Source organism: Salmo salar, chromosome 16, assembly GCF_965601325.2.
Source record: "Salmo salar chromosome 16, fSalSal1, whole genome shotgun sequence".
In the NCBI taxonomy this organism is placed as follows: Eukaryota; Metazoa; Chordata; class Actinopteri; order Salmoniformes; family Salmonidae; genus Salmo; species Salmo salar.
In genome coordinates, this window is record NC_138306.1 from 14,330,581 (window position 1) to 14,351,680 (window position 21,100).

The 21,100-nt window shown below is 42.4% G+C and overlaps 1 protein-coding gene across 1 annotated transcript in view; it reads right to left on the reverse strand.

Moving 5' to 3' along the window:
• The window catches only part of LOC106573212 (polypeptide N-acetylgalactosaminyltransferase 18), a 100,731-nt gene extending 79,894 nt beyond the window's left edge, over positions 1–20,837 (reverse strand). Inside the window, exon 1 of the mRNA XM_014148041.2 lies at positions 20,381–20,837. Within this exon, the coding sequence (XP_014003516.1) occupies positions 20,381–20,621 (241 nt within the window). The 5' untranslated portion in view covers positions 20,622–20,837. The remainder of the gene's footprint in view (positions 1–20,380) is intronic.
• Positions 20,838–21,100: the final 263 nt, after the last annotated feature.

Below are 21,100 nucleotides of genomic sequence, written 5' to 3' on the forward strand. Positions count from 1 at the left end.
CCAATGTTTCTAAAAAGTAAACACTATAGCCTCCAAAAACTGTAAAAACTATAATTTTGATATCATGGATGGTCAATAGCTCCATCTATGAATTTGAAAGTGGTAAAAAAAAGAAAAGAAAGTACCACGCCATTCCTCAGCTTTTTAACGAAAGTGGCGGTGAAAACGCTTTGTTATTGTTTTAACTACTGATTGTGGCTTTAAGGCTTCGTAGAGCGTATCCCAGCAGGCTTTGCACTAAAGCAAACACACTCCACCTAAAATAATGGAATTTGGTTTTGAAAGAGAATCTCATTTGCTCTCAAAGCTATTGAAATTCTCTCTTGCCAAAGCCTTTGTTTTATCTGTTTGTTTACAGAACTTGAATAAATCACACAGAGAAAGTTCCCCCTTTTACACTAAGGCTTGTGGAACAGTGGTGCTGAAGTGCTGCTGTGCCTGCAGCGCTGTGCCTCAACTCTAAAATGATTAATTTCATCATCATTTAAACAGATGGTCTTCCCACCTATTTCCTCAACCGTGAATAATGATCAGCCATTTGCAATGCATCTCTTTCAAGAGCTTTAGTTTTGTTTGCCAAACTGTTCTTTTCAACTATCAGTCAACATTTGTAGCACATCCTGATGTGCTTACATAGTGTGACGGCCTACTGAATCTGTCCAAATGGGCATCGTATTTCACTCTGTTCATCTGTCCTAAATCCCTCTCTGTGGGCTTTGGATCACCTCCCTCTGCAGTCAGGGCACTATCAGTATCCATCATGTCTGAGGATTACCCACAAGGCCTGTCGGGAGGCTCTTACATGCACACACATCGCTTGCACGTGCGCACACTAGGCTTGGGCGGTATCCAGATGGTCGAGACGAAGGTATGACATTGTGCCATACTGGAATATTCGGTAATACCGGAACTGAACATAAGGGGCGCCATTTTTAAACTCCACTGAGCCTTTGTAAATCCAAGGTTAGCAATGCTAACAAGTTCATGTAAAATCCCATAGAAAATGTAACTAAAATGCCAACAAGCTCATTGAACATTTTACACAGTCTGACCTAAAGCATTTGCAGGACAGACATCCCAACTCAAAAGTTATAGTAGTAACAAAAAAAACAACAAAAAAATGGTAATCACAGTTTGCTGCACACACACAAAACAAAATATTAAACAGCAACGCTCTTGATCCAGGAGGGGATTCTCTGCTGTTACCAAACAAAACTTGATTTTGCAAAAAGCTAACCACTTAGCTAACTAGTTAGTAAATGCACAACCGCAGAGCATTTAGCACATTTTAGACAGTTGTCTTAATAGGTTATAAGATGTTATAAGCTGGCAAACATGAAGTTGTGAATTCCATACTGTAACTAGATCACCTGGCATGTGCTGCACAACAGTGAGTGACTCACAAGCAATTTTCCCTCTAAACGTCACGCAGCTACCCCTGGACTCCGGCACGGAAGAAATACAGTATCAGCCCACTGCGAGAAGCACGAGATTGAACTTCACTCAACATTCTAGAGTTTTCCCTGTTAGTTAACCCTATCAATGTTTCCTTTTTACTGTGGCATTTGTGATCGAATCAATGCAATATTAGCCACTTTCAATGCAACATACCGAAACAAAACGAACTATGCATAATTTAGTATGCAAAACTAACTAAGCAAGAGATTTTGTTGTAGGTAGAATCATTGGCGAAAATCTGATATCAACTTTGGAGGGGACAATTACATGACATTTTCTCAAGAGCAATTCCTGAGGGGGACACCAAAAGTAGTGCTGTAAAACATAGCCTACATTGTAATATGGTAAATGTATATTGAGGAACCAAAGAAATAAGGTGTTTGCCGTACTCCTAACTACCGGTACCCAAAACTACACAACTAATCACAACAGCAATACCATTGCCTTTAACAAATCTTAGTTCAGTCACCAGTTTAAGTTGAGAGTGGGGGTATCCGTGGCATTTTCCAATTATGTTCCTATTTTACAAGTAAAAAAAAATTGAGAACCTTTCATAATGTTGCCAAACAAAGACTCAACAAAGTTACCTGAGACTCCCTGTCTCTGCCAGTCTGTCCCTGCATATCTGTCCCCAACTCTGCTGTCTGTGTGCCATCTGTTGCCTGCTCTGCCTAATGACATCATTGTGAAACATTTCCATTAGAATTTCATTTCTTTCTTATGAACATTTTATCAACTAGTCTTTGAGATATTAGGCTACTAGGGTTCTTACTATGCGTTTTGGTGTATTGAAAAATACTCTGATGTCCGTCTTTTTTTTTTCTGCCATTTTTCTACCTGGCTGGCTGGCTGGCTACACACACAGTGTGTAGGTTATTTACAGTAGGAGATGGGCTTCTATCATCTTCAATCATTCTATTTGGGCTTCGATCTAAAAGGTAGCTAGCAAATGTGAAACGGATTAAAATGACAAGAGTTGACAGCTGTATGAGTTCACCATTTACACAACATATGCTGCAACCTTTTGTAATTTTAATAGTTTGTTTCATATTGGCTGGCTTCCAACAATAGCTGAATTTGCAAAGCTAGCGAGCACCAATTCATCTTCAGTGGTGTTTGCTACCCGGGTTAAATAAAGGTGAACTAAAATAAATAAATAAAGGTTCACTTGTGACAATTTAGCTTTTGCAACAAGACCATTAAATATATTTAAGACAATGGTAGAAGAGAGTGTAGTTCTGTTCAGTTTGGATTTCAGTTTATCGCTAACCTTATCACAGGGACTTTGAAGCACTAACTCACATCATCTGCATGCTGATTCCATCTTTGACGACGCCACATAAATGGAATAGGTACTAGCTAGCTTAATAGTTAATATTTGCGCGCTAGCTCTGCATATTCAGCTAGTGTGTGTGCGCGATTGACTGGATTAACCTCACGTCAGTTACGTGTATTGAGTGCCTTTCAGACAGTAGATACGACCTCTCTGTTACCTAGCAAGCTAAGGAACTGGCAGTGGATCAAACCATTGTGAGGCAAAGGGTGGGGGGGGTTGCAATCTTTTGAAACTTAAAAACGCGCTATTAAGTGTCTATAAGCAGCACAATTGCTTTCATTGCGTATTATTAATATTATTTAAATTACATAGTTATGTTTCAGTGATATATTGGGGGGGACAAATCAGTGTCCCCCCCGTCCCCCCCGGGATTTCCGCCCCTGGGTAGAACACATCGGTGTAGGAATAGCACTACTCAGCCAGTACTCTACACAGACCGGTGCGGCATAACTAATCAGAGCTGCAGTAGGCCTATAGTAGGCCTATATGCAAATAAAACATTGCCATATATGGATGTGCCATTTACTTTGAACTGGACTGTTTACAGCACGAGTGGTCATGAGTAGATGCACTTGGTTTGAGATCAAAACAAGAGCTGCATGTAGCCACGTGTGCACATTTTGTTAATATCCATTGCTAGTTAGTGAGTTATTAGCCCAGTTATAGATCATTTGCACTTAATAGGGGAGTGATTACTTCATACAAGACGTGTACATTTCTAGACATCTTTGAAAAGCAAATCAGGTAAAGAGCTTTTTTTGTCTTAAAAAGGGGCAGTGTTGTATTTTGAGACCGGCTTGAATAAGCTAAGTAGCCAATATGTAGAGGGTACCATAATTTTGTTTGAGTCTCTGTAATAATGGTATGGGAATAATAATGCATTTAAAAATGTGTAAAGTGGTTTCTTGCATCAAACAACACATTTTCAGTCACCTCCTTGTCTGAAGGACAAGTGGATAAACAGGTTAATGGTTAATTTTTTTTTCAAACGTCTCATGGAATTTAGGCCTACATTGATCACCACACACAGGCTGCTACTGTAGACTGAATGGCAGAACAGCTATTCCCATGTTAAAATGTTATGGGACACATTTTCTCCATTGTTTTTGATATAGACCACTCTGGTAGGCCTACATTATGATAAAATAGCCACAGTAGCCTTCTTGGCCATTGTTAAAATGGTAACTTAAAGTGGGTACAGCCTCAGTGTTCACAGTAAACGCATGTGGGAAGTTGCACAGAATTTTCACAACATTCAAGTTTGAACTCAGCAGTCCTGAAATTTGCTCAGTGCCAGAATTTTTTTGGAGGGAACATTGCTCACAAGGCTCCGGTCTGTCGTCATTTATGTGACAAGTGAAATTGTGTGACAGGTGAAATGAAGACCGAGCTCTTCTTTATCTCCTAACATATTGTACAAGTTGACTGCAGGTGTTACCTTAAGTGGCTACAAATATTCAAATGTATAACAAAAACTTCTAAATAAATAAAGTTTCAAGTTACAGCATTGTAACTTAGCATTTAATTTCTCCTACACAAGATATCAGGAGAATGTAATTGCTCAGAGAGTAACATTAGTTAACTACATTTTTAGATATTACATGTTTTTAATTTTGACAAAGTGGTTTCATTTCAAGCTCAACTGTACTGTTAGCTAGCTAGCTAACGTTATTGTTTCCCAAATCCATTTTCTTTTCTAAATAGAGCCTGGTTGGTTATCTCCCAGCACTGTGGCATTGTTGACTTTGTTTATTGTTGTTTAACTAGCTAACGTTAGCTGGCTGGCTCATTAGCTAACATTACGTGACGTGTGTACAACACCCGTTAAATATGGCCGGTGTCTGCAAAAAAGCATAATAAATCTTTGCCAGCAGGGCTGGTTAGGCTGTTTTCATGTTATCCAGAGGTAAACTAATCGGTCAGAACGTCAAGTGTGCGCTCCGAGAGCGAAACGAGATGGGTGGGGCTAAAGCTTAAGAGGGTGTGAACGATGCTGAATGGGTGTGGACAAAGAGCTCTTTCACTAGATACCAAAACATTCAAAAGGTGATTTTCAACTGTCAAAGCAAAATTACTTTCCCATTGTTCCTCAAATGCAGTTGTATGATAGACCATTTTGTAGATCTCTCTACTTTTATCCAATGTAAAAAAAAAAAATGTATAAAAATAAAAATTACATGTCAATTCATATTTCAGAACCTTTACTCAGTACTTTGTTGAAGCACCTTTGGCAGCGATTACAGCCTCGAGTCTTCTTGGGTATGACGCTACAAGCTTGGCACACCTGTATTTGGGGAGTTTCTCCCATTCTTCTCCGCAGATTCTCTAAAGCTCTGTCAGGTTGGATGGGAAGTGTCGCTGCACAGCCATTTTCAGTCCTCTCCAGAGATGTTCGATCGGGTTCAAGTCTGGGCTCTTTCTGGGCCACTCAAGGACATTTACTTTCCTGCATTACCTTTGCGGCGTGCTTAGGGTCGTTGTCCTGTTGGGAGGTGAACCTTCGCACCAGTATGAGGTTCTGAGCGCTCTGCAGCAGGTTTTCATCACAGACCTCTCTGTACTTTGCTCCGTTCATCTTCCCTCGATTCTGACTAGTCTCCCAGTCCTTGCCACTGAAAAACATCCCCACTGCATGCTGCCACCACCATGCTTTACCGTAGGGATAGTGCCAGGTTTCCTCCAGACGTTACGCTTAGCATTCAGGCCAAAGAGTTCAATCTTGGTTTCATCAGTCCAGAGAATCTTGTTTCTCGTGGTCTGAGACTCTTAGGAGCCTTTGGCAAACTCCAAGTGGGCGGTCATGTGCCTTTTACTGAGGAGTGGCTTCCATCTGGCCACTCTACCACAAAGGCCTGATGGGTGGAGTGCTGCAGAGATGGTTGTCCTCCTGGGAGGTTCTCCCATCTCCACAGAGGAACTCTGTCAGAGTGACCATCGGGTTCTTGGTCACCTCCCTGACCAAGGCCCTTCTCCCCCGATTGCTAAGTTGGGTCAGGCGGCCAGCTCTAGGAAGAGTCTTGGTGGTTCCAAACTTCTTTCATTTAAGAATGATGGAGGCCAATGTGTTCTTTCGGACCTTGAATGCTGCAGAATATTTTGGTACCTTTCCCCAGATTTGGTTTTTACTCCTACATGCACTGTAAACTGTGGGACCTTATATAGACAGGTGTGTACCTTTTCAAATCATGTCCAATGAATTGAATTTACCACAGGTGGACTACAATCAAGTAGAAACAGCTCAAAGATGATCAATGGAAACAGGATGCTCAATTTCAAGTCTCATAGCAAAGGGTCTGAATACTTGAATCTGTTTGAAATTCACTGCTTGACTGAGAGACCTTCCAGATAATTGTATGTGTTGGGTACAGAGATGAGGTAGTCATTTAAACTATTATTGCACAGAGTGAGTCCATTCAACTTAAATGTGGCACACTTTTATTCCTGAATGTTTTTAAGCTTGCCATAACAAAAAGGGGTTGAATACTTATTTACTAAAGACATTTTATATTTTACACTTGGACCAATTTTAATTCCCATTTTACATTATGGGGTATTGTGTGTAGGCCAGTGACAAAAATCTATATTTAATACATTTTCAATTCAGGCTCTAACAACAAAATGTGAAAAAGTCAAGGTGTGTGAATACTTTCTGAAGGCACTAAACATGTAAACAGCAGTAAGTGACCAGAAGCAGGATAAATAGATACTAATGGTAATGGGAATCAATAATAATTTAGCAGCAGCATAGTGGTAGTCATAAATCTAATCAATAATCATTTAGCAGCAGCATAGTGGTAGTCAAATCTAATCAATAATCATTTAGCAGCAGCATAGTGGTAGTCAAATCTAATCAATAATCATTTAACAGCAGCATAGTGGTAGTAATGAATCTAATCAATAATCATTTAGCAGCAGCATAGTGGTAGTCAAATCTAATCAATAATCATTTAGCAGCAGCATAGTGGTAGTAATGAATCTAATCAATAATCATTTAGCAGCAGCATAGGTGTGAGGGGGTGTAAGTGTGTGGCATCAGTAATGAGTGTGTGTGTGTGTGTGTGTGTGTGTGTGTGTAAGCGTGACCGAGGATAGTCTGTGGGAGAGCAGTAGTTGTTAGCCATTTAACAGTCTTATGGCCAGGGGATAGAAGCTGTTTAGGAGAATGTCGGTCTGAGCATTGATGCACTGGTGCCGCCTGCCAGACGGGAGCATGGAGAATTGCGAAAAGTTCCGAAAAAAGTCATTCTGATAGAAATGCAGCGTCTATGGAAATGGTATTCACTTGTCAGGATCAAACCTATATCCTTCAAAATGAAACATTCATCTTAGTGATGTGGAGTTTAAATATTCAGTGATACAGATTTTAAAATGTTTTCCTGAGAACAAGACAGTTGCACCACACTCCTACCCACAATATGCTAGACTTATGCTCCCAATCAGGAAAACAGGGCCCAAGTTTAGGAAGCATTCGGTCCCCCGAGTAAGAGGAAAACTAAGTCTTCAAAAGACCAATTACTCCACAGCTGGAGGCCAATGCTGACGCCTTTGTTCAAACCACTCCCAGTCAAATCTGCACCTGATCGCATCTCCTACTGTACAATTGCCACCACTGCATTTAACACAGCCAAATGAGCTAGAAACCAAATCACAAAAAAATATCTACTATAATAAAAATCATGGACTTAGTTTGAAAGCAAGGTAGCGTCTACATTTCTTTCTTTCAAATGAAATTAATATTCATTACATAACACAACCAGAATGCCTAAATGAAGATGTTTTTCTTTAGACTTAAATTGCAGCCTCCAGATTTTCAAAAGATCAAACTAACCATAGCTAAGCCTGTAGCTTTTCCTTCATTATAGCTTTCAAAGCCCACTAATTAACGTGATGAAAGTTCATAACTGCGTCACTCCAACTCGGATTTCCCTCCGCCACACTGAGCTTGCAAATGGCCTTGTAAATGTAAGGAACCAATAGTTTTTCCAACAGTGGCAGTCTTGCCTTCAGGATTTGTACGGACACTGGCGAAACTGATTTGTACTTTTAGCTGCGAGTAGGTGATTCACCACTGCTGTACGGAGTACGGCACTATTCCAACAAGCACAAAGCAGATAGTGAACTGCGATGATCGATAAGGCCTAATATGTGATCTGAATTCATTTGTTGTTGCTGGCAGTGGAGTGTCTTAGCAAATGCCAATGAGACTGCTTATCAAAGAAACAGCTAAATAACAGCTAATTACTGTTTTAGCTTACTTTCAAGGTAACAGTCATTTTGAATGGCTATTTTGAAATGCAGGTAATTATTACTATATATGCATTACATTTAGCATATGCTTTGAATAATTTCCTGTCCCATTTTGCAACAAAGTGGTTGTGTTGATGTCGAGTTCGTATAATTTCCCCTCCTCTGCAGGTCCACATCCCCACATCTCAGAAAGTGTGAATGAAATGGATCAAAATGCTAAGTGTGCTTCCTCAAACTAAAACAGACAGGGTCTCTCGAGGCCCCGTGGGCCTGAAGGGAAACGAAAAAGGTTTGAAAGAAGAAAAAGGCCTCGCTCTCAAGTCCTACCCGTCACATCAGGGACAGTGGTTGACTGAGGGAATAGTAAGAGCTAATGTGAGTGAAATCAAGGGCTACACAAGCTCCATGTTGAGTTTTGAACGTGCGGCACAGTTCGGGTGCACGGTTACCCTTGCAATGTAACGGCACTAAGGTCAAGACAACTGCAATGATATTAAATCATTCAATAATATGCCAAACGGACAGCCGGCGGCAACCTGTGTTCTGCCGAGGCCATTGAGGAAAACATGACCTGACAGACTAAATACAACATTTGCACGTATACGCCCTGCCACGTCCCCGCCAGAGAGGCTAAAAGGAACAGACAGCCCACTCACATATCCTGGGAAATATACATTTATTAATTTCTTGCAGACACAAATCTACTGAAGCTTTTACAAGCTTTCACTGAGATGCTGGGATGGGTTGGACAGGGCGGGGCGGGGCGGTGCTGTGGTATGCTGGGTGGGGGGGGGGGGACTATGCGCGGGAGATTCAGACGTAGGGCTGAATGCGATTCTTGCTGACCATCTGCCTGACCAGCCAGGGGAGGCATGGCAGAGTACCCCTCTAAGCACTACAATAACCAATCTGTTTACCATGCATTTATGTAAACGGAGCCCAGGACTTCAAAAAACACACAGCAAGAGGTAATTAACCTATTTAAAAAGGTTGTTGAGGAAATTGACCCACTACTGTTGTTTACTTCGAGCATCTATGTCATCGCGAGTCGACTATTAAAGCCTTTATGTGCTAATACACCCAGAGTGTCCTCCTCATCCCTGTCACAGATGCGTGTCACCCTGGAGTGTATGCACAGCCTTCAGTATCAGCCTGGCTCGATGGGTCGGATTCTAAATCTGACAGATTAGAGAAAGCCACATCCAAATCAGCTCAGTCAGAGGTGTTAAGTATCTGCCTGATGTCCCTGACCTCCGGGTGGCGCCACCCACAGCAGCAGGCAAGAACACATCCCAGCCACCTCATTTAAAGAGAGAGTCGGGACAGCTGACAGAGGCTGGTGGCAATCTCTTGCGCCATTACCTACTGTTTAGGGCCCGCTTTAACTTTAAGTGTTCGGAAGAAAATACAAGAAAAAAGCCAATAAATAATGCAGGTAAGTCATTGTGTAAGGTGAGGGTTATAGATAGACATCATGTGAAGATCAGAGCAGAGAAGCCTATAGTGCAGCGGACTTCTTGGCCTTTAGTCCTCCATACTGTTTTGTAGGCTGTTTGAGATCCATCAACTAGAGTGGAATATTCAAGAGGTGCCTGAAACCCAGGAAGATCTGATCTGCGGGTGTCACCGAGTCACTGATGAAATCAAAATGCAACGCCCCCACACGTCAAAGAGGACTGGATATGCATCTGAACTTCACACTTGTGAGCGTGCTCCACTCCTCTCAGTGACAACCCGAAAAATAACAAGAGGCGTAAGATCCCCAAAAGCTCCCATTCCATCAATCATCTGTTGGCGTCAAAGATGTACGGTCTCGCTCGCCAAATCGCAACCATTAGCTCACTAAACCCAGCACGCAGCGAGAGTCATCTGGCAAAACTGGCAAGGGCACTCCAACTCTACACACCCTCTCAGAAAAACAGACACTCAGATGCCCACCGCTGCTCCTATGCCCATTGCACAGTCATGCCCCAGGTCAGTTGGCACAGGTAGGCCAGTATGTGGGTGGATCAGTAGGTCAACGTGGGGGTTTAGGGTGATTCATCAGATTAGTGCATATGTCTGCATCAGTAGGTTACTGGAATATAATCAATCACAACCCTGGTGGTTTACATAGGAGGGTGTATACGGTGGTGTTGTCTGTGGTTGATTTATGCTACATTCTAGCCTACAACAGCTGTTTCAAAGCAGTGTACTCACTTTAAACAGGCAATTCATAACGTTGATTAATCCACCGCTTCGTTCACACAACGGCGTTAGTGAGGCAGGATAAAAAAGCAGCGACATTCAGATGACGATGAGAAGTGCGCTCGCAGAACGGATGCCCAATTAACCTCCATCGCATGGCTCCGTGGAGGGGCCCCGGAGTTATAATAAGCCCACTGGAGAGCAGCCTGCGCTGGCCAGATGGCAGCTCACAAACCCCTGAGGAGGACGGAGGAGGATGCAGGTGCTACATGTTTCTACTGAACACTTTACAGAGAAGCCACAAGTGCTTTTATGCACATTGAATCGAAAGTCTCATAAATGAGAATAAACCTCGTGTTGATACAGCATATTTCGCATGTGCATAATGTAAAGCTAATTAGATAGCATTCAATTTCTTGTGGTTAAAGGGATCTTTTCCTTGACATGGTAAAAGGCAGACTCAAGCCACTCCGGGGACAAATTGCAATTCAAAACATGTCAAAAGGAAATGATTTCTTAAATTTGGGCAACTAGGGTGTCTTGAAGGCATCTCCGGAATTTGATTTGAATTTGAGTAAGACAAACTAAATTAACTTCCAATGAATTATTTTGAGCTCAAATGACTTCCAATACACTGCATGCTTTCATGGGAGCAGTATAGAATACAGTATTCTGCATGTTGCTTCTATGAAGTGCTATCACTATTCTATACATCTCTCCCCTTTGGGATTCTCTCTGTAGCACAACGCTCCACAAATCAAACGGCACAATCTTGTGATGCACTGCTGAAAATCGAAATGGTAAAAAGCAAAAGAATACTTCTCAGGCTATCTAGACTATAGTACAGGTCATCCTACTTGACCAAGGACATCTCTCTCTGTGCTATATCCTGTGTTGAACAGAGTAGCTCTCTGACTATTGATCGACTGCTCGACTAACCCGGGTCCATTTCCATCTGTTACGGAAACATTCGCCGACATGCTTAAAAAACTGTTACATGTTTCAAAAGCTGCCTCATAATATATTGATTGTATTTCGGTTCGGAAAATAAGAACTATCCACACACAGGCAGCTGGATTTCTGCACGACTCGAGGTTGAAAAGGAATTGTGCAGGAGTGGCACTGAACTGTCTTCTTCCTGTCCTGGCAGCCTCATGCAATCGGCCAATCATGGGTTACCATGGTAATTGTGGGCATGAACAAAGGTAAGTATGGCGGAAAGAGAATGTAAGTGGGTTCAAGCATATAGTGATGCATTTCTGGTAAAATAGCATAGGACATGATGCACTGTGAGCATGTTTATGTATGCAGGCAATGCTTGGGAGTCACAAAGCAAGATGGTGGGAGAGAGTTGGTAGGCTTGTGTGAGAGAGAGAGGTGTGTGTGTGTGTGACACGGCCAAACGAAACGAAATGCGAACGAGCAAAGGGCATGTACACGCTGGAATTAGAATGCACGGTAGCGAATGACTGAAAACAGACGGGCCGTCAAAAGCGTCATGCGCTTCAAATTAGAAAGCAAGTCCATTTCTCACATCTACGCGAAGCAATGCTCGTTCGCGGTTCGTTTGATTTGGCCTACAAGAGTGTGTGAGTGCGAGTGTTTGGAGAGAGAGAGAGAGAGAGAGAGAGAGAGAGAGACTGTGTGTGGGTGTAGTTGTTTGCTTTGTTTCTCATCCTCTTAACTTTATCCCAGTCTGTACGCTGCTACTTATCTCTGATGAGTTTTAGAGATGAGAACACTCTCGCTCGCTCTGGTTTACCCAGCACTCTACGCAGGTTTTCTGTTTGCCTAATTAATCTGGAGTTACATCCCATTTCCTCTAATTACAACATTCATCCCATAATCCAGGAGAGAAGATGGTAATTATTATTGCCCTGTGCCGCTTGGGCTTCATCTGGAGCAGTATCACCCTCAGTCTGTGGTAGTACTCATGACAGCAGGAGGAGAACTGTCTGTTCGTGAGATGATTCATCTGGCGGTCTCAGAATAATTGGCTTTTTCTTTTCTTACACAGACATGAAATATCCATTTTTTTCCCCTACCACACACAACTTCACTTATGGTGGGATGCTGAGTGAGCCAAAACAGATCTCTCCACCTCCTGTGTGGTCACCGTCACAGCCTGACAGTCACAGGCTGGTTTGTCACAGGTCAGTAGAGACCTGACAAACAGGAATAAGTGGCAAGCACCATTCAACATTGCTCGTGTCATATGGAAGGCACAACTGACCACCTACGATCAATAAAAAGTTACATATTTAAAGAGGTATATTCACACCTAAAACACATACAACGGAACCATGAACTATACACATTTCAGTTTGTGTAGCAGATCTTTGGATGTACAGTCCTACCATCATCATAATCTTCTAATTCCACAAGTGGTGAAAGGGCAGGAATGTTACTATCACATAGCACAGTCAGCCACAGCAGCCTGAGAGGACCGGAACCCCAGAGATGAGGTTCAGAACAAGGTTATCGTCAAGGAGCGGTCATGGGTCAATAGATAATGAGACAACCTCGTCGCCAGTTCTAGACAGTAAATGCTTACCTGCCATTACCTTTCTGTATAAACAAGTTTCTTGTTAAATATGTATTTGGCGTACAGTATAAAAATAAGCGATCCTCTGCTTTCGTTAAAAAAAGGTCAGAGAATCTAAGTTACAGAACTTTGCTCTGCATTGTATGTGTTGCCTTGCAAAGTAAGTGAATACTTCCTCTCTGGTGTCCCTGGGTAGTTTGTGGGCGGAGACAATTACTTCCTCATTGCCAATGGAAAACGACAAACTATTTCATTAAGCGGAGAGAAAGACCGCTATAAACATGGTCTGTTGAACTGGAAACTTGGGACAAAACAAGCACCTACTGTCTCTGGATGTGAAACATCAATATCAAGTGAAGGCTGGGGCCCAGAAATGTTTTTCCTTTTCTACAGGGGAGATTAAGGTCAATAATCAGTACACTACAGCACAGATGGGTGGACGGGCAGATTTATCCACTACCCAGCAGAGAAAAGCCTCAGCAGCTACAGAGAGAGAGAGTGTTAGCAATTGATGTTATTCTTCAATAACACAAACTCCAAAGCATATCAGGGGGAGAAAAATAGGTTTATTTGAGAAGGAATAAATCAAGAGGTTATGCTGGTAGGTAGATGTTCAGTCTCCCCTGTCCTCAGCTTTTCTCCACTGAACAAAGGAACAGGATGCCATTGATTAAACCCCCCCACACTAGCCTGGGGTTGACCAATCAGAAGTCCTTGCAGTACAACTGGCCATATAACAAGTATCCTGCTCCCGACTCAATGTACAGAACGTAGCAGTTCAGAGGTCAGAGTTCAGGAGTGACATTCCACAGATTCTAAACAGCGGTTGAACTGAAACCCAACTCCTTTTTACAATTCACTATTGACCATTAGCACTATATTTAGTTTAGTACTCTCATCCTTTCAAACTCTCCATTGTGTATTTATCTCCAAAATATTCTTGTGAGAGCTTACAGCAGAAGCATAACTAGACAACACCCAATAAAAACCAAATTCTGGTTCATTTGCCATTTATAATTAGTATATAATAAAACTGGGGAGTTATTTACACTAAAAACTGAAATCGGCTTCTGAACCTCAAAAACGTTCAACGGCGTGCTCTGTCAAAAGCTGTGCGGTGTTCTTTCATTCAAGCAACAACTTCACCGTTGACAGGCTGGGGGCAACTATAGCAAAGCCCCCCCTGCTGTGCTCATCTACATCGTATGGCCAGATTACACCAACATACTCTACTGTGAAAACCATCTAGTCAAAAAGGAGACTTGTGTTAAGAGCCTTTGATTCTGCATATTTAGCAGGATATCCAGACGCGAGAAATCCTAGTTTGAGCACTGACCTCAAGGAGAAAGGTACTGTAACGTACACATCAATGGAGGAAATGAACATTCCCAATATAACCTTGAAAAACATTTCAGCTAGCCGTTTGTAATCACTGGTTTCAGTGGGATCGGTGTCGGTCTAACTTGTGGAAGGATGCATTCACATCATAATCTATTTTATATCATCGAATGTAAGATAAGATGATACTCTGACAAACCCCGTTTCCTCATCAACAGCTGTGAATGAGGTCAGAGTCCTAGCTCAATAGTGATTACAGATATATTGATTCAGACATCAGCAAACGTGTGAAGCGCGACATCAGACAAGGGTTTTGATTAGCCAGATGAAAAATGACAAATTATGATTTTGCAGCATTGATCTAAATAGAGATTTTTTCAAAGCTTTAAGAAGTACCTTCTGTACAGCCAATAAAGACCTTTCAAAACATCTGATTGAAGAAAATAACATTGTCAATTCAAACGAAGGCGGCCTACTATTTAAAGTCCCACAGCTTTCTCTTTCGACATATTAAATCTCCTTTGTGATGTTTGTGAAAGGATGCTGTGGGTCATCATAAAGCAACCGTACAAAAACATGGGCAAAGTAGCACAAATCTTCCTCAGGCAAAATAGGGAGCAATTCATTGTCAAGCAAAAACATAATGAGCTGACCAAAAATAAATTACTGCCACTGCTGTGCACTTGAAAGTGGTGAATGTAAAAATCCCAGATAAAATTGTTACACTATTTCGACACCCTGCTGATCCCTTCGAGGAGTCAGAGTGAGGATATGGCATGAAAATGAATATCTTATTTCTGCTCGATGCAGCACTATTCTTCCTGAAGACACAAAACACATCAGCATTTTTCATTTTTGTGAATGGGGTGGTGTACCTAATAAACTGGCCGCGGTGTATATCTCATTTCACTAGCAATTTTGTCAAAAAAACAACTAGTGGTTAGATACTAACACCAGACAAAAATATGTACACTCTGCACAGCTGTATATTCTACAGAGTAGTCTGTATGATAGAAAGCGTGTTAACTGTGAGGCAGGTTGGATGACCTGAGAGAAAGTGGGAAGAATAATTTTTCTTATCTTGCCAAAGGGCTGTCAGTCACATAAATAGCCGCAGGGCAGGAGCACAGACACCTTTCCTCCGCTGCTATGGGGAGCACCAAAAAGGGTAGTGACAAAGTCCCAAATGATAGTGAATGACAGTGACAGAGTCATCCAGTATTGGATTCCAAGTCAAACAGATCATGTGTGAAATGTCACCGGATCCTCAGAGCAACCCATCACGGCAAAGTGTATTTTTTTATTTGACAAACTTGGTGACACACTGCTTAGGTAAGAGTGAGACAGGTGTACTTTATGCATGACTACCCCCCCCCCCCTTCCCCTGCTCTAGAGGAGGTGGGTGTGGAGCGGGTCATAGCTCCAAACTGCTCCTGACTGTCCCCTATAGAGGTTAAGTCCATTATGAACCTCCCGAGGAGGGTTTTGGATCGACTGCAGTGTGGCAGTCCCTCTTATGTTTAATTAAAGATCAGCGTTATAGGCCTAGCGAGGGCCGATCGAGCTGCTGAGAGAGCACCCTTCTGCATTTTAATTGTGTGAGAGAGGGTGTCAGCTTGTGTTAACTGTCAGTCTGTAATACCTTCATGTTTCAAGCAGACCACCATAGTCCCTGTGCCCAAGAACACCAAGGTAACAGGTCTAAATTACTATAGCATTCACATCTGTAGCCATGAAATGCTTTGAAAGGCTGGTCATGGCTCACATCAACGCCATCATCCCAGACCCACTCCAATTCTCATACCGCCCCAACAGATGACGCAATCTATATTGCACTCCACACTGCCCTCTCCCACCTGGACAAGAGGACCCCCTACGTGAGAACAATACATCCGCCACGCTGACCCTCAACACGGGGGCCCCTCAGTGGTGCGTGCTTAGTCCCCTCCTGTACCAACGGTTCACCCACGAATGTGTGGCCGCGCACGACTCCAACACCATCATTAAGTTTGCTGACAACAACGGTGGTAGGCCTGATCACCTACGACGAGACCGCCTATAGAGAGGTGGTCAGTGACTGCCAGGACAACCTCTCCCTCAATGTCAGCAAGACAAAGGAGCTGATCGTGGACTACAGAAAATGGAAGGCCGAGCACGCCCCCATCCACAGGGCTGTATTGGAGCGGGTCGAGAGCTTCAAGTTCATTAGTGTCGACATCACTAAGGAATTAACATGGTCCACACAGGTTGAGGCTCCTCAGAGGAAGGGGAGGACATCCTCCTCAGTGAATTTCATAAAAATAAAAAGTCAAACATTAAAAGAAAAAAGTTATCCTTTTTAGATAAAACGATACTAAATATAGTCATGTCTCCAATTAATTGATTAAAAACAACTGTTTTGCAACAAAGGTCTACAGTAACCTCAGCAGCACTCTGTAGGGTAGCACCATGGTGTAGCCGGAGGACAGCTAGTTTCCATCCTCCTCTGTGTGTAGTGGTTAGCAGTCATGATATGAAGGTTTGGCTTGGAATACATTTTTTTTACCAGGACACAGAAAGCTGACGTGTTGTGCACTGAAGTCCACAAGCGATGGGAAAACGTGAGAGGAGAGTGCATAGATGCAATAAGTAATTATACAACAATCAAATGGATCATGCTGTTTGTATGTGGCTGCTATGAAAATGAACTGTGTTTGTGTGTGATCAGGGGTGTATTCATTCCTCCGATTCTGTTGAAAAACATTTCTTAAAACGGAAGCAAACAGAACAGGGATAAAAATACCTGAATTTGTTCAATACAAACTGGTTTACAACTGTTGGACTAATGAGTACACCCTAGATAAGCTAGATACAGGCAAGAGTGTGCAAGGTGGTGTTGAATGTGTCAATGTCTGTCACCTTGATTACAAAAAAAAAAATAATTATTGACCTGTGCACCTGTTGTAAGCTCTTCGGGGAGTCCTCATGAGGGTTAGGTTTTAGTAACCTCATGATGGGGGGTACCTCAGAGGGAGGAAATGTTGAGTATCATGTATCAGCCTAAACCTATTGATGTTACATTGAGCTGGTTGAATGGAATATGAATGACAGTCATCCAATGCTGTAATAAAAATAAGGCCATGCTCATAAAAAATATAATCGTACTCCCTCATCTTAAAACGGCATTGACTGTCACTGGTCCACACACACCAACATAGTCGTGAATAAGGCATGACAACGCCTCTTCCCCTTCAGGAGGCTGAAAAGGTTTGGCATGGGCCTTCAGATCCTCAAAAAGTTCTCCAGCTGCACCATTGAGAGCATATTGACTGGTTGCATCACCACTTGGTATGGCAACTGCTTGGCATCCAACTCAAGGCACTATGGAGGGTAGTGCGTATTGGCCAGTATATCAATGGGGCCCGAGATCCCTGCCATTCAGGACCTCTATAGCAGACAGTGTCAGAGGAAGGCCCTAAAAATGGTCAAAGACTCCAGTCACCCAAGTCATAGACTCTCTGCTACCACCGCACACAGCAAGCGGTACCGATGTACCAAGTCTGGAGCCAACAGGACCCTGAACAGCTCCTACCCCCAAGCTATAAGACTGCTAAATAGTTATCCAAACATCTACCTGGACTATCTGCATTCACTCTATTTGCAACATTTTGACTCATCACATGCTGCTGCTTCTGTTTATTATCTAGCCTATTGCCTAGTCACTATACCCCTACTTATATGTACATACACTACATGAACAAAAGTATGTGGACACGTGCTCGTCGAACATCTCATTCCAAAATCATGGGGATTAATATGGAGTTGGTCCCACCTTTGCTGCTATTACAACCTCCACTCTTCTGGGAAGGCTTTCTACTAGTTGCTAGAACATTGCTGCAGGGATTTGCTTCCATTCAGCCACAAGAGCATTAGTGAGGTCGGGCACGGATGTTGGGTGATTACGCCTGGCTCGCAGTCGGCATTACAATTCATCCCAAAGGTGTTCAATGGGGTTGAGGTCAGGGCTCTATGCAGGCCAGTCAAGTTCTTCCACACCAATCTCGACAAAGCATTTGTGTATGGACCTCGCTTTGTGCATGGGGGCGTCGCCATGCTGAAACAGGAAACAGCCTTCCTCAAACTGTTGCCACAAAGTTGGATGCACAGAATAGTCTAGAATGTCATTGTACGGTATAGCATTAAGATTTCCCTTCACTGGAACTGAAGGGCCTATCCCGAACCATGAAAAAACAGCCACAGACCATTATTCCTCCTCCACCAAACTTTTCAGTTGTCACTACGCATTGGGGCAGGTACTGTTCTCCTGGCATCCGCCAAACCCAGATTCGTCTGTCGGACTGCCAGACGGTGAAGCGTGATTCATCACTCCAGGGAACGCGTTTCCACTGCTCCAGAGTCCAATGTCGGCAAGCTTTACACCACTCCAGCCGACGCTTGGCATTGCGCATGGTGACCTTAGGCTTGTGCTCGGCTATGGAAACCCATTTCACAAAGCTCCCGATGAACAGTTCTTGTGCTGATGTTGCTTCCAGAGGCAGTTTGGAACTTGGTAGTGAGTGTTGCAACTGAGGACAGACATTTGTTATGCACTTCAGCGGTCCTGTTCTGTGAGCTTGTGTGGCATACCACCTTGTGGCTGAGCCGTTGTTGCTCCTAGACGTTTGCACTTCAAAATAACAGCACTTACAGTTGACCGGGGCAGGTCTAGCAGGGCAGATATTTGACGAACTGACTTGTTGGAAAGGTGGCATCGTATGACAGTGCCACTTTGAAAGTCACTTAGCTCTTCAGTAAGGCCATTCTCCTGGCAATGTTTGTCTATGGAGATTGCATGGCTGTGTGCTCAATTTTATACACCTGTCAACAACGGGTGTGGCTGAAATAGCCAAATCCACTAATTTGAAGGGGTGTCCACATACTATTGTATATATATATATATATATATATATATATATATATATATATATATATATATATATATATATATATATAGTGTATCTACCTCCATTCTCATACCCCTGCACATCGACTCTGTTCTGTGACCCGTGTATATAGACAAGTTATCATTACTCATTGTGTTATCATTTCTCTCTGAAATTCTGGGAAAGGCCAGTCAGTAATAAATGCACTGTTATTCTACACCTGTTATTCACGAAGCATGTGACAAATAAAATTGTATTTGATGGTAGCAGGGCTGGGTGGTAACTAGTGGGAAACATGACCTGACATGTCTTCTACTGTACAGCACAAACTGCTGCCATGTATTCTATATTTCAAGAAGCAGTACTCACACATGAGAATCTGACACCCTATCATCCACTGCAAAGATGTGAAACTCCATGCTATCCCTCATTTCATCATAAAGGGCTAAATTGGACAGACAGACATTTTGGAAAGAATTAGGCTAGGTGTTAAAGGTATTTTGAGGTCTGACAGTTTGTCAAGTGATCTCCTCAGCTCCCTCCATGCTAACAGATATCATTGACAACATAAACAGATCCACAGTAATGTAATATGGCACCAGCTACAGGAGTGCATCTATGTGAGACTGAGTACTTGGCCAAATGCATGCTCCAAGTGCTAAATTTACTCATCAGTTCACTCCAGCATCGGCACTACTCTGCATTCTGACCGCCAGTGTGAAGTGCACTGCACTAATTCATATTTCCTATTTGTCCATCTTATTGTAGCAAGTGATTTTTTTTTAATTTTTTTTTGCCACAGGATTTTGGTTTTTGATACAACATATTTACAATAAAACCACAAAGAATTCATCTAAAATTAGTTTAATTTAGGAAATATGTTCCCAAGTATTCCAACAAATACAAGGTATGAAATGATTGTATTGGAAAATAACAATCTATTTTTAGGCTTCGTTGTTGTCAATTTGCAGTGTACACATTATTTTAATTATGTTCCGGCCCCAACCATCCCCCCCGACAAAAATCTGCCTGCGGCTGAATCTAGTTACCTACCCCTGTTGTAACCTATTATTGAAAAAAATATTAAGCCTCTATCAGCATGATGTTTAAACCACTGCTTAGTTCGTCTTACGGTACTTGTACTACACAATGTGGTTAAGATTGATAACCACATTACAAGGAAGAGTTTTGGTTACATTTTATTTTACATTAGGCCTACATTATTTTCCAATTTACTTGGCATTTATTTAATATAATATTCTAAATAAGTAACGTTACTTGCTAAAACAGAACTCTGGACATATCCTATGCATTATCCATAGAACGGTAAATTAGCATGTAGCCTACCTTGGATGTGTTGGTTGACCACATTTTCCAGTCGGTCCAGTCTCTCTATAATCTTCAGAGTTTCTCCCTTGTTGTCATCTTCAAACTTTCTCTCCGGTTCTGTCTCTGAGACTTTTGTGTTCACATTGGCCACATAATTAGTGATCCAGCCGACGTAGAGAAGACAGACAATATTGGTCATGCCACTCAAAATTACGCATGTCGACACCAAAGTTTTGGTTCTCCTAGAGCAGACCATCATCGCGACATCCCTCCATACGGTCCAATGCGTATACAAACGCAATATAAAAAGCTCACAAAACTAAATCACAACACCGTAGTTTCAGATAATCCAGGATTATAGCCTTCCAGCTGCTGAGATTGACAGCAACGTAAATTCGTAGATGCACTATACTATACCGTATCGGGCACCAGCTGAAATCCGCTGCTACAAAGTAATCATAGAGCTGGCGGCCAATGAAATCCTCCGGAAATGTACAGTGCATATCCGATCATTACACTATCCAATTGTAGCATGGGAGGCGTGTTCTCCACAATTCTCTCGTCCTTCAAATGGGACAGAATTTTCACATTGGTTAGGGGAGCATTTTGCTAACCCTAACCTCATTCTCCCACCCTTAACCTCATTTTCCCAAAAGCATCTATAAGGCTAAATTCATCGTTAGAACCATCATTAAATCTCCGAGCTGTTTCCCAAAACCATCGTTATTAACGGTGCAC